General features: G+C 29.9%; 1 protein-coding gene across 2 annotated transcripts; it reads right to left on the reverse strand.

The window, feature by feature from the left end:
* Positions 1-4,433: 4,433 nt before the first annotated feature.
* LOC108831020 (NAC domain-containing protein 75) lies at positions 4,434-11,574 on the reverse strand. 2 transcript variants are annotated; one of them, XM_018604576.2, is made up of 6 exons: positions 11,042-11,574; positions 10,534-10,711; positions 9,476-10,128; positions 7,882-8,193; positions 7,000-7,128; positions 4,434-5,019 (listed from the first exon to the last, which is right to left on the reverse strand). In XM_018604576.2, exons 1-6 carry the CDS (start codon positions 11,165-11,167, stop codon positions 4,918-4,920), a joined length of 1,500 nt encoding a protein of 499 aa, XP_018460078.2. In that variant the 5' UTR covers positions 11,168-11,574; the 3' UTR covers positions 4,434-4,917. The 2 variants fall into 2 exon arrangements, with proteins under 2 accessions (XP_018460078.2, XP_018460077.2); XM_018604575.2 differs by having other exon boundaries at positions 4,435-5,019; positions 10,534-10,714; positions 11,042-11,573.
* Between the last annotated feature and the right edge of the window lie 3,390 nt (positions 11,575-14,964).

Genomic DNA, 14,964 nt, shown 5'->3' on the forward strand with positions numbered 1-14,964 from the left:
GAGTTTGGCATTGGCTTTGTCTTGGTTTCTTGATAATTAGGCTAATGGTTGTTTTCAGTTTCTGTGGGATTCTGGAATCTCAGCCATAATAATGACCTGAGGGCATCGGCGATAAGATAAGGTTATCAAATATTGGTACGGTAAACTGATATTATCCTTTCCTTACTGGACATGTGTATATATATTATGTACATTACATTAAATTAATATTCAGTAAGTTAATAAACACTATAAATTAATAAATATTTTCGATCTCAAGTTAAACCGAAATAAAATTAGACTGACTCAAAATATGACATAAATCGATAACGTGAAAAAATAATAACTAAATAATCCTATGTAAATATATAGTTTCATAAAAACTATAAATTAATAATTTATATATACACACATTTTATATAAGTATGACCAACCATTAATTATATTGTTTGTTTCAGATTCACAATGAAATTATCTTTACATTTTCACAATACTTATTATATTTTGATGAAATTTAGTAAAGTTATATCTAAAAACATAGTTAAATTCTATGAAACTTATTTTATAAAAATCAAATAATATAATAAAACCAACATAAATGTCGAAATGAAAAAAAATAATTAATGTATATATACTAAAATCAAATATTTTTGCTGTTTTAGAAATATATCTTAAAATAGAAAAAACTATTAGGAAAATTTTATCAATTAATAACTTTATAAATTAATAAAATATTATTTCTAAAATTATTAATTTATAGAATTTTTACTGTATTATATTATGTATTTAAATGTTTTGTGAGACACATGAGTTTGTGATCTATTAACTCAGTTGTTTTCATTATAGTTTTTAGGGAAAATTAGATTTTTATGACACTTTGAACTAGGATTTGTCACACTATGATTTTTGCAAGATGTTTTGTTAAATTAGGATTTTAATTCTTGTAAATACTATAATACCCTTAAAATCTCATTTTGCTAATTGAATTTTAATTATAAATAATAATTTTCGTAATAGATTAATTATTTAAAACAATTAAAAAGTAAAAAAAGGAATTAAAAAAAGAATAAACAAAAGAGGGGATCGGGTAAAAAAGAGGGTAAAAAAGAGGGATCGCGACCCTAATTTTTTTTTACTTCTTCTTCTCCGCCGAGCTTCCTCCCATGGTGATTTAGGGTTCTTCACCACCCTTGTCGTCTCCGCCGCTCTCTTCATCTGAAATCCTTCGAGGGTAAAGAAATCTCTTCTCCCTCCTCGTCTTCCTCTTCCATCCGACTCTCCAACAAACCTTAATCGACGTTTTCTTCGTCATGTAGGTTCGTCGGAGCGGGTCAACTTCAAATCGAAGTGTTCGTCGGAGCGGGTCAACTTCAGACTTTTAGGAGAAAATATTTTTTGAAAGATTTAGGGTAGATTTAGTTTAGATTTAGGAGACTTCTGTAACCAAAAATGGAAGTTTCCATATTTTCACGATTTGCCTAGAATACGTATACTACCTACCCAGAACACCGTATAATAGGTGAGAACTGTATTCTACCTTCAGGCGTCATATAAGGTAAAAGGTATAACAGATTGTGACATGTAATGTAACTGAGCTCTGTGATTGAGTTGTGGTTATATCTCGTTTTGTAGCTGAAGGTACACCAAAGCCATCTTTCTTGATTATAGCGTAGCTGATTCTATCTTTGCCACGGTATAGAAGAAATGTTATGCTACGATATATAGCCTGGATATATCAGTGTTTTAAATTTAGAATCCGAACTATAAACTAAGTAGACTGCCAGAATGAGTATTCTAACTGTAGCCAGAAGATAAAATAAAATATGATTCGAATTTTTTTTTAAAAAAAATTAAACTTATATATTGTCATACTTATGTTTTCTATAGTTTTCATATTTTTTTATATTTTTAAAACTCTATTTACTATTTTTCTCATAAAACAAAGGTAAAATATGTCCAAAATTGCCAAAAGTATGAAAAGTCTTATTGTGACAAACAAAAGTTCAAAGTGTCTCATTTTTCCAATTCTCCCTAGTTTTTAACGTCTTAACTCTTTTGCATTCATCTAAGAAAATATTATATGAAATTACAAGTTAGATATTCATACCCAATTATTATGGCTACGTTTATTCATTTACTAATATCAAGTGAAAAAGTAGTAAATAAAAAAAAACGCAATCTAACCAATGGAGTCTACTAGGGGTGGGCATTCGGGTACCCATTCGGGTTTCGGTTCAGTTCATTCGGATTTCAGGTTTTCAGGGTCAAAGATTTCAGCCCCATTTGGGTATTTATAAATGTCAGTTCGGGTTCGGTTTGGATCTTTGCGGGTTCGGTTCGGGTTCGGATAACCCATTCAAATTATTTTTAAAATTTTAAAATTCATTATATACTTTAAATTTTCAAAATCTATAAGAAAGATAATATATTACATATAAATTTTAATAACAAATATGTCAAAATACCTAAATTTAACATATATATTGGTTTTCTTTGAATATTTGGATAGAGAATCAATATATATTTAACTATTTTTGGTGTTTTTAGTATACTTTAGCTATTTTAAACATTTACTTTTTACTATTTTCATATATTTTTCGAGTATTTTAGAAAACTTAAAGGTATCTTATATATTTTGAATGTTTTTAATATACATTATATCTAAAAATAATGTATATATTTAAGTATATAAATCTATTTCAGATACATTCGGGTATCCGAAATATTTCGGTTCGGATCGGGTTCGGTTTTGGTTTTCTAAATACCAAAATTTTGAACCCGTTTGGATATTTAATCAATTTTAGTTCGGATTCGTTACTACTTTTTCGGATCGGGTTCGGTTCGGTTTTTCGGGTTCGAATTTTTTGTCCAGCCCTAAAGTCTACATAGACAAACAAACACAAAAATAATAATAATAAACTGATTCTAATCATGTAATGCAAATACGGACACTGCAATTTTCTTCTTAAATATAACATTAATATATAAAATTATACATATAGAAGTACAAAATTATATAAAACTGAATATTGGTACGTAAAAGTTTTTATGGAATATAGTAGGAGTGCAAAATATGAAATTTAAAAATGGATTCCACTTGTCGAAAGAGAAGATATATTATAATAAAGAAAAAACAATTGAAGAAATAAAGGTATATACTTGGTTAACAAAAAGAGTTAAAAAAGAAGAAGAAATAAAGGTAAATATTGTCTGGTTATTCCTTTATTCTAATTTAAGAATCTTACCATGCCAAAAGAAGGACATGTCTCATCTCATCTCTCCCCATGTTGATTTTGCTTTTTGCTCTCCCAATATCCCATGAACATTACATAAACTTGGAGAAACTAACTAGTAACCTAGTCTCTTGGATTGATATTGATCATTTGCTATTTAAATCTCGTGACTGATAAATTCTATACGTTGGTTGATTTCTATGTAAACTCTTTTAAATCTCAACAATTTTACGGTAGATATGTCAAACTGAAATGTCAAATTGTTGTATTTTTGTGTTAATGGAATAAGCAACCAAATAAAACATTTGAACTTGTTATATCAATGAAAATCTTTTTTTTTTGTAGCACAACGATGAAAATCTATATTATCCAAGGACGAGTTAGGCCGTTATAGGGGTCATTTAATAATATGCTAGAACATGAGTGGAATATGGAATATATGTAAATAGAACAAAGCATCCAAGAAGGTTGCAATGTAAATCTTTTTTTGTGCACTTTGCAATGTAAATCTACACATATTTATATGGACAAAATTAAAGATAAAAGAGACCAAACATAAACATAGCCAAGTGCTTTTGTAAGATAACATTACTTCTTACTCTCTAGGTGTAGATTCCATTATTCCACAATTCAAATCTTCAAAACAGGAACCAATATTTTAGTTCACTTAGTGTAGTTCTCCCTCTCTTGCTTCAAACCACTGTTCACTAAAACAAAATCTACTCTTTTTAGAAATTTATGAAGTTTTATTAGTTTTTCAACATATAACTAAGTTAACTATATCTTAGAAAATATATCCCTTATTCTTCCACTGTTAGACTTTGCAATAACTTCTCCTATTAACCTTTTTATTTAGACCTTATTGAAAAGTCTACACGATGGCCTCCTCCACGCCAAACGCAATCCAACAAGTCATTGATCGTTCCATAAGAAATCAACTTGTGTCTTGCTCAGTATTAGTAACGGGTCAGGGGCTCTCATTTTCTCCTTCAATTTTACTTTGCTTGTATTTTTTCCTCTTGTAATTTCTCATTTGTCTGATAAACTTTATCTTCCTTTTCGTTTTTAGATTCCTTTTGTTATTGGTAGAATAAGTTATATCTCTTTTGAAAGCTGTAAAATCTTAATATTAAAACCAAGGAAAAAAACTCATAAGAAGTATATAGGGAAACTAGTAAACAAGTAATTAATTTTATTTACCAGCATTATGTATATTAAACAAAAAGATTACAATAAACTATAAAGTTCATCCTAAATAACAAAACAAAGAAAAAGACATACGAAGAAAATTCAAATAACAGAAGAAATGAAATTTAAAATAAACATATAATGGACATATTGAATCTCTAATTTTATATGGCACTATTGATGATTTTCATGCAATTTTCTTTGCTTTTTCTTCTTCTCTTGGAATATAACAGCTTTTTCTCATGCTTTTTTACTTTGATTTCTTTTTCACTCCCCTTTTTAAATTCTTTTATATCAAAATCCTTTTGCATATATAACAGACAAAAACACTAGATTTTTGGTGATATGTAAAACCCCTTCACCATGTAAAAATCATTCATATATAACTTGGCTGATCCAAGATCGATAGATATGGAGATTTCATGAAGATGATGACGACATGACCATCATGATAGATATTGATGGTAACGACCTTTTGTGATGTGGGTCATGATCATCAGATTGGAAAAATGCACAATTACCCATGATGATCTTGATTGTCAGAAGAGCCAGGGGCTGGCCAAAACGTTGAGTACTTCAACCATTCTGCTTCTTGTTGGTTCCCCATTGATGATGATCCCTGCATCAATCAAAATTGTTTCTCAATGTTTACATATATATACATATTATCAATAAATATCTATATAACTATGCGAGTGTCAGCATACATATGTGAACTACTGTAAGTTCATCTCATTTGGTTTAATTTTAAGCAAATTGGATTAATTTGACCGGCTTAAACCAAACTGAACTAATTCACTTTGATTTTCTTTCTAAACTAAATTGACCTAAACCGGGATCAGATCAATAAATATTAAACCAAGTCTACCAAGCTAGCATTTCACATCTAGCTAGGCATTATTTTATAATGAATTACAGGCATCTATTTACAATTTGTAAATACTTTTATATGTACACACATTCCATTATACTTTAGACGGATTTAAAAAAGGGAATGCAGACATGCTGTCCCCCACAAGAACACAATGAAATCTACTAATGCATATTACCGAACTTGTTTCAATTCGCGAGGTACTACGCATGAAAAAAGACATTATAATATTTACATATATTACATATGTATAAATATACCATCATTGCCTTCGTATTTAGTTTAAAATTGTTTGAAAAGGAGAAGAAAATAAAAGAATCTGCAAATTTCCTATTGAGTGATTTATAGGTTACAAAAAAGCAAACTATGAGAAAAGCAAAAACACCTCTCTTTCTTTTTCTTTTCTGGTTTGGTTTTGTTTATTTTACTCTGTATTAACTCTTTCCAATTAAGTAAAGAACTAGATTAGGACCCGTCCTAAAGGGCGGAAATTGATTTGTCAAATTTCAATTAATAATATATGGTATATATAATATGTGTATATAATATTATATATATTTTGTGTAACATTTATATATATATATATATATATATACATATTAGACATATATATAATATTTTATTAAATATATATATAATTTAATAGTGTTATCATTTGTGTTGTACTTGTTATTAGTTTGTATTTAATATTCTTTCATTTTTAGTATAATAATTTATTTTGTCACACCTTTTACCTTTTAACTTATACACATAGTTATGTCATTTTTCAAAAAAAAACTTATACACATAGTCTCGTAAAATGTAATATATAAAAAAACATATTTAAAAAATCTACTGACCATATGCCACCATTATTTGGTTGTTTGAACAAAAAAAATCATGTTCTTGCATAACTGTGTATGTTGTGATATGATGTAGGTGAAGAGTAAATATATGGAAGTAAAGTTAGTGATACGAACATGAGCCTATGTTGATTTATGTCACAATTATTTGGGTTTTGGAAGATCAATGAGCATAAGCATACACGGTCTTTGTATGCTTACGTTGTAAATGAGTCGGATATTTTTTCTCTTATGTCTGGAATGATATGGAACTCGTTGATTTAAGAGTGGTTCAGTTTTATATGATCTAATTATATTAAGAGATTAACCAAAAATATTATAAAAGTGTTACTGGTTAGGTTTAACTAATCTATGTTGGTTAAGATTTGGTTTAATTTAAGTTGGTAGGTTGCATTGTATAGGAGGCATGATATATTCTAGCAATAACTATGAAAGAGTCCAAAATTTAAATGAGAACTTCAAATAGTAGATAATCCCTAAATTAATAGATTAGATAAACAAAAAAGAATATTATGTAGTCTTAAGTATTCTTCCTATGAGTACTTAGAAAGAACTAACAATAAATGAAAAGGCTTTTTAGAAAGAAAAAAAAAAGATTCTCCATTTTATTCAAATGTGATACAGATTCCTCGACCAATTACTGTTTGTTAAAGATATTTATTATTTTAAATATTTGTATTTATACAATTGCTTCGTCGACCAATCACTTGTATGATGACTACAACATCTTACATAATGCATGACATTATATTAAAGTTACCAAATTATATATCTAACATACTAATTAATATACATATATGTATATACTTATTTTACTAAACTCATGATGGTAAAAAAAGAGGTGTTTACAATGAAATTAAGAGTCAAAAAGGGATTAATTACTTACATCTTTTACATCATGATGAGTGGTAGAAGAAGTGCAGCCCATTATGAGTTCTTCCAGTCCAGAAGCTGACCTTCCTCCCATCTTCCCATCATTATGTTCTTCTTCTCCTTCTTGATGTTGTTGTTGGATCTTGTTCAGTCAAAAAAGTTAAGTCATTTCAGGAAAATATTATTTGGAAAAAATAAGAAAATTATCATAAAACATTAAAATTAATCATCTTGTCTCTTCATTACCAAATACCACATTTGTTTCCTACTTGTTTTTAGTCTGGCTGACACTAAAAAGTGACTTACCTTTTGTTGGCCTTTGGATAATGGATAGTTAGTTAGACACGTCTTAAGAAGACTAAATCAAGCATACTTATATATTAGACATTGCATTTTAATTTTTCTTTTCTAGATCATTATCTTATACATACTTTATTTGTCATAATCGATTCTGGTAGAACCCAACTTGCATGCTTATGTAGTCCCATCATTGTTAAGTCACATGCATGCAAGTATGAAGTATCTTCAAAACCTAACATGTGCAAGAACCGCTTTCTGCTACTTAAAACACACATAAATATGTGTGTGTGTGAAAGAACGTACACGATAAAAACCTCTAAACAAAGTAATTCTATTTTTTGATAAAAATAATTCTGTTTATAATTAATGATCTCACTTTCATAATCCTTATAATAAATTGATAGGGGCATCACTCCTAAACCAGTAAATTTCATTTTGATTCGACAGTGATATTCCAGCTAACTTGGTAATATTCATGAAACTGTAACTTTCACTTAAATCAATTAATTATAATGGAGAGTGTGAAGGCGCATAAATAATAAATACTAGATGTTAAAAGGACTAAAGGAGAGATATAAAAGAATAGTTATCGTACCTGGTAATTTTCATCAGGGAGCAAGATTCTATGAACATGATAAGGATTATCGTCAAGGATATTAGCGGAGGCATGGTGAAGCGACGTGGATGGAGAAATGATGGTTGATATTGGATGTGTAGGCTGGCTTATGTTGAATGCATGATGCCGTTGTTGTTGCTGATGATGTTGAGGATGATGATGATCATGAGCCCCCCGATGTGATGTTGCTGAGGGTGATTCATGATGATGATGATGACGAAGACGATGTTGTTCTACCATAACATCTTCACATGTAGCTTGCCCGGTCTGAGGAGTTTCCCTCCTCGCCATCTGAAAATTATTAAGAGTTAATTACTAACAATAACAATTGGTACATCGGCTGAACCTATCTTAGAATCATTCCATTATTCATTTGGACCGTTGCACTTTAAACATTGTTTTCTGATTATATCACGTCGGGTAAAACTTTAGGTTATATTGTTAGTTAAAAGTTGATTTTCACTAACCATATAATATTATATCACGGGTAATTTGATTTTCTTTTAAATCCTTTTGTAAATCTATCTTATTAAAACAGAAACATTTTGTTAGACCTAACATTTATTTTGTAAGTTTTTAAATTAAATACACTTTTATACTTTATAGTTAAACATACATTAAATCACTAATGTTCATTTCATTATACTACTATTCATGTTTCCAAACAATATACTTATTTCTTTATACTACTATCAACGTTTCCAAACAATATACTTATTTCTTTATACTACTATCAATATTTCCAAACAATATATTTTTTATACTACTATCAATGTTTCCAAATAATACAATAATTAATCTTAATTATTTAAATATCTATCATTTTCTCTTTAAAATTTTGTAGAAACGTCATAATTTCATAAATTGCAAAATAGTGAACTTTAAAATTTCGATTATAAGATTACTAATTATGAAACTATTACAATTTAACTCCAATTAGATTGCATATCGGTCATCCATCAGTTCAATCGGTTAGTCTCGGGTTTTAGTGATTTTTTAATATGAATATTTTAAAAACATAAATTGAATTGTCAGATCTCCGGATTAACCAGTATAATCACAATCGGGTTGAATTTAAAAATACTGATTTAAATGCAAAAATATTTTAAATACACACTCTTTAAAAATTACCAAAATATTTTTTAAATTATTAGTGAAATTTTTCATGTTAAAATATTCCGCGCTTCAAAAGCGCGGGTCAAAATCTAGTACATAATATTAAATCATATTGTAAATACGTAATATTATAATAAATAGTCTGAAGAGCACTGTTTACTTGCAACGCAAGCAAATAGTAACCCTAACGTATTCTTAAAACATTAACTTTTCTTTTCCTTAATCTCATCAATATTGAATCAAAATTGAATTCAAAATAAAATAACAAACACATGGAATAAAACGAAGATTCTTAATACGTAACTTTAAAATAAAAAATGCATTATAATATTTACCAATTTTGTTTTTAATATACTTTTTGTTGATATTATATTCACTTTATACGTTGTATGTCATATTTGATACTTATTTTATTAAACAAAAATTTTAATGAAATAAAATAAAATTCGGTGCATACCTCATCAAAGCTCTTCATAAAGGGAACAAAGCTAAGTTGATCCATTGCATAACTCGGGAGACCAGCCGGCACCGCCGTAGTGGCAGTCGGTACAGCCACAACGCCACCACCAACGCCACCTACTTCATCAGATCGGTTTGTATGATTGGCATTCATAATCTCTCTAGAGGAAGAACAACTCCCACCACTAATAGTCCCACTATCTCTCCTCATATGATACTCTCCGCCGCCTCCACCTCTATTCACTTCACCGGATCCGCCGCCTATAGCGTTCAAGCTCGACGTAGACGACCAATTGCATTGCCTAGGTTGAGTCTGATAAAAGATCTTAGACACAACAAGCTCTCCTTCTTTCTCTTCCTCATGTGTCCCCAGATGATATTGATGCATTACCCAATTGGTTTTCTCCGGTTTTCGATTCTTACCAAAATTGGTATATAAAACCAATATCTTCTTACAACCTTTTTGCTTACCGTTTACCATAACTGGTCTTGTCTTACCGGTCTTGTGCCACCTCGTCTCACCGGAGCTACCACTCCCTTGCATATTATTGTCACATTCCGTTTGAATCTTCCTTCGCTTTCTTGTTCCCGTCGTATACGCCTTTGATGGTCTATGAAAGAAGTGTCTGCTTAAACCATCTCTAGTCACTCCTACCAAAAAATTAAAATGAAAAAATATATTTTGTTAGTTTATATGTTTCTTGTGTGACCCAAATTAAAAGGATTCAAACTTTGGTATGACCCAATTCTCTATATAGTCGTATCAAACAATCATATTATAATAAAAAGAAATAAATATGGAATGAATGGGGGAAAATATGAAGTATGTATAGATGTATCATGTATGTGTGATCAAAATTACATATAAGGTTAAAACTTTGGTGAGTCCCAACAAAGAAACTAAAAAGTATTCAAACTTTGGTGTGACTCAATGTTCTAGATATATATATATATATATATATATATATATGTAATCATACTAATGAACATATATTATTATGAAGATGTAAGTATATAACGTTGCGATGTATGGACTGGATGAAGATGTTTAGGTACCGGGAAGTTTCTCGGGGTGAGTGTAGCAAATGCCGTCTTCTCCTTCAATGGTGGGGATGAATTCGTCAATGAGAGGGTGTGATTTAATATCTTTAACTAAGACTTTTGCCTCTAAATGTTCCATCAATTCCTGATCTGTTGGGTCAAATTTCACTCCTGCGGGTAAACCAACCCAATCCTGCTATAAAGAACAAAAGAGAAAACTTAATTTTTTTTCTTTTTTTTTGTCAAATAAAAAACTTAATTTAGAATAAAGAAAAAGAACAAGAGAGTATATCTAGGTGTATGTACAGCTATACATATAAAGACTCGTATAGAAACGCTTTAAATTTGGATTTTGAATTTCTGTAAGCAAGAGAATACAACAGCGAGCATCATTCTTGATGCTCTTCATTTGATTCTTTTCCTTTTTCTCTTAGAAATATTTACAAGTGAGAAAGGAAGGTAGAGAAACAATTTATTTTTAAGTTAATTAAAATAAAATAAAGAAAAAAGGAATATTACTTACTGGTTTCCCCTCGAGCTTGTGGCCGCAGCTGGGACACTTCTTGGATCCACAAAGTTGATGTTCTTCGATCTTTGCATCTATTATATCAGAACCCGTCACCGAACCAGCATGATTACTCTTGCTCATCTTGATCCCTAGTTCCTTTTGACAAACTTTCCCTTATGCGTATGTGTGTAGGTGAAGAGATAATAACAAAGCTCTTCTGATCATTTCCGAGTGAGAAGAATATATAGAGAAAGAGAGAGACAGGATTTGAGTTAAACCCTCTTTTATTATGGAGAATAAACCACTGATTTTGAGGAGACAAGACAAAAGAGAGTTTTTCTTGAAAACCTAAACCGACACAGGAACAAGACAAAGTAAGAATTTATGGGGAATTAACCCTCAAATTATGCTAAAAGCAACAAACTTGGTCGAGCAGAATAAGAACTGCAAACCATGAAAGAGAGAGAAAGATAGCAAAGAGTAGAGAGAGAGAGAGTTAAGAAACGAAGGAGATGGGGAGAAGAAGAAAGTATGATAGTTGGGATGTGAAGGGTATAAATTAATAAAAACATACGAGAGATTTTCAGGGAATTAATATATTAATATTTTCATATATAAATGTGTGTCTATCTCAAACTTTAACTGAAGAAGTAAGCGAGAAAAAGGAAAAGGTGGCTCTGAAACCCATTCACTGACCCACCTTTTATTTTTACCTTTGATGGTTTAAGAAGCCGATATGAGTCTTTGAAGAGGTTTATTATATTTACAAAAGCATACAGTTTGAAATTAAAAACTACTTATGTTTACATATATTTTACATTGTACAATGTATACGTGTCTGTAAATGTGAGTGTACATACTACATATAGTGTATATTCCTATAAATCTAAATTTTGTGACTTCTATGTTGTATTGTGGTATGGATTTACGAAAGTTAACAAAATTGTTATTTCATTTTTATGATCAATGTTCACCATAAATCTTTATATTAATTGTGAGTTTCATTTCGGAAAGAAATGTGAGATTCACCACTGTTAACTTAACCCTTTGTAGATGATGAAATTTCAAATGATAATCATATATTTCAGTATACTACACGAAGAGCCAAGTCTAATGAAATATTGGTATTAAGTTCCCAAAATATTAGGAAAAAATAATACAGATAAAAGTCTTTACAGATTTTTCTAGTCACTAAAATTATCCAAAAAAAAATTAGCTAAAAATTTTAAAATATTGTCTACAGTCTTTTAAATTTCGGAACCGGCCCTGACTATATGTACGTGTGGCAGTGTCTTGTTGTGTGTGTATACTATATATGTTAATATATATATATATATATATATATATATATATTATATATACACGATAAAATCTTAATATTAATTTTATGGTCTATACATATAAAAATACCATTTTTCTGAAACTTCAAAAATACCATTTGTTGGCAACTATAATTACTTCACCCTACGTTTCGTCCCAATAGCCACTTTCTAAAGTCTAATAACGTCTAGTTAAGAAATAATTTTGTAGTTTTGAATTTTCGGAAGGTTAAGAACAAAAGAGAATTAATAAACAAACGAAAAAAGAAAGAAGAAGAAGAAGAAGAAGAAAGAAGAAGAAGAAGAATAGGTGTTTATCAAAACAAAGGAAAAGAAGGATGACAGAGAGAAAAAAAAGACGAGAAGAGGAAGATAGGTCACATGGGCATCGAGTTGGAGGAAGTGATCATTATTCTTTTGTTATTCAAATTTGGTTTTATTTTATTTTTATTTCAATTTCTGCAGAGATAAAGGAATTAAGAGGTTGCTTGATAAGTAAGGCAATTTGAGCAGTGTACCCATCATATGGACCACACCATCTCTTAATTTTCTTATTATATTCGTGTTGTAGTTTAATTTAATTTGATTTGTTTTATAGTATTATATGGTGTCCTACTGTCCTTGTAGATCCGTTTACGTTAGCATGAATTACGAAATCATGGCAATTATTCTTCTTACATAGGTTTCAAATCAGACAATAGTTTCCTTTTCCCATAAAATGTTTGATGAAGTATAACCCTGAAAATACTACGCTTATTCGTTTAAAGCAGTACCTGTTACTTTTATTGATGAAAGAAGTATTTGTTCTTGAAACATATATTTTTTTTCTTGAAACATATTTATTGAAACATATTTATTGTACGCGTTCTCTTTCATACGATTTCATAATACTCTAAGATGAATATATGTTTTTTTCTCTTCATTGATCTCGAGTACCTTGACTGTAATGATTATAAAGTTCTATCGCATAACCAATCTTCATACGTTTTTCACCAATTTATAAACATACGGTCAAGCTAACGAAGAAACAAGGTAATAGAAAACGTGTACCGTACCCTTAAACTTTGCCAGTAAGCTTCATCATGCATAAATCATAAACGTAAGGTAGAATACAAATGTAACGAAAATATGATTATATAAACGAACAACGGAATTTTATGAATAAACGAAATTCATTCGTCGAAGAAAAGATATTACCAGCCCTTGTTCAAAAAAAAAAAGATATTACCGTTCTTGATTTCCTGTGACGCTGTATTTTAAAATCTGACTGTTGATCTAGGAAGTGTCATGTGCATAACCTGAGACGGCTCTTGATGATGTATGAATTAAGATTAATGTAGGCTCCACAAACGATGGGTCCATGAGTTAATATCTCTGAATTAGATTGTAGTTTTAGATCTTGAAACTCTCTTCAACCATTTTGTATTAATTACAATCACGGTTCGAAGAGTCGAAACTAAACTGCAAAGCATTCTAGAGCTCTTCGATGTTACTATCCAAACGTAAATTTTGAAATTCTCGACCTGGTGACTGGTGCGACGTTATTATTATCGATATATATATTATAGGTATTGGTATATCCAATGTGTAAGGAATTTGTTTGGCAAAAAATATTCCCGTCTATTTTTTAATAGGCGCTAGGCGGGATCAAGATGAAAGGGTTGACATAAACATAATGTTTTTATTTTAATCGAATATATATGCACGACAGAAAAAAATCTAGCTTATATTAGTATAAAACAAATCTGTATTAGATTAAACTAAAAGCATTTCGATTTCACAAGGATTGTAACTTTAGCGTTAAGAGATTCGAGTTAAGGATGCACAAAAGACCATCTCAATCCCAACGGTAAAACCCCGTCAAAGGAAAAGGAGGAAAAAAATCTCTATAAATATACTATATGTACTTATGTATATATAGAATTTTTTTTGTCAATTCGAACACACACCATAATTATGTTTTGTAACTAAAGTTTTTAAAATGTTGGGAGTCCAGGAATGAAATCTTTGTCAAAAAAAAAAAGAGTCAAGGAATGAAATCATGGAGGGGCCAAAGATATGTCCTGAATAAAACATATAGATGCTAATGATTGCCTCTTTGTCTGGATTATCATATCTTTCGTCATAATTTTAATTTCATGTAAATTGCTATAACTTTTCGAGTAAATTTAAAACTTGCATAAGTTCTTAGCTTCGTTTTGATCCATTTCGTATCGCGAACTTATAAATCATCTCAATTTTAACTTCTGATGTTTTTTTGATAACAATAAACTACTAGCCTAAGAAACCATCGGCTCAAGATTCTAAATGAAGATTTGAACATAAAACAAATTAGGTTATGAATTCTTTTGGACATGTGGTAAACACATCGAAGATCGTAGAGCACTGGTGTGGCGTATTATTTAAAAACGTATCGGCATTAATTAAAAATAGAAAATGCAACCAAATAAATGGGTCCAAAATTAGGAAAAATTCGGAAAACAAGAGAAAATATTTCTAACGGCGTAATCTCTTATTTCTTTCAAGTGAAAATAGCGGTAAAACTTTGATAAGGGTGTTGAAGTTGTTCTGTTCTTGATTCGTACGTTCTTTGAGAAGGGTGTTTAACTATTGGTTCCG

Source organism: Raphanus sativus, chromosome 4, assembly GCF_000801105.2.
Source record: "Raphanus sativus cultivar WK10039 chromosome 4, ASM80110v3, whole genome shotgun sequence".
In the NCBI taxonomy this organism is placed as follows: domain Eukaryota; kingdom Viridiplantae; phylum Streptophyta; class Magnoliopsida; order Brassicales; family Brassicaceae; genus Raphanus; species Raphanus sativus.

Excerpts from the sequence above, each read along its gene's own strand:
- LOC108831020 (XM_018604575.2), bottom strand. The coding sequence starts at position 11,167 with ATGAGCAAGAGTAATCATGCTGGTTCGGTGACGGGTTCTGATATAATA. Across the intron at positions 8,194-9,475 it reads TTATGAAGAGCTTTGATGAG|ATGGCGAGGAGGGAAACTCC; the intron begins GTATGCACCGAA and ends AATAATTTTCAG. Across the intron at positions 5,020-6,999 it reads CTCATCATGATGTAAAAGAT|GGATCATCATCAATGGGGAA; the intron begins GTAAGTAATTAA and ends TGATTGATGCAG.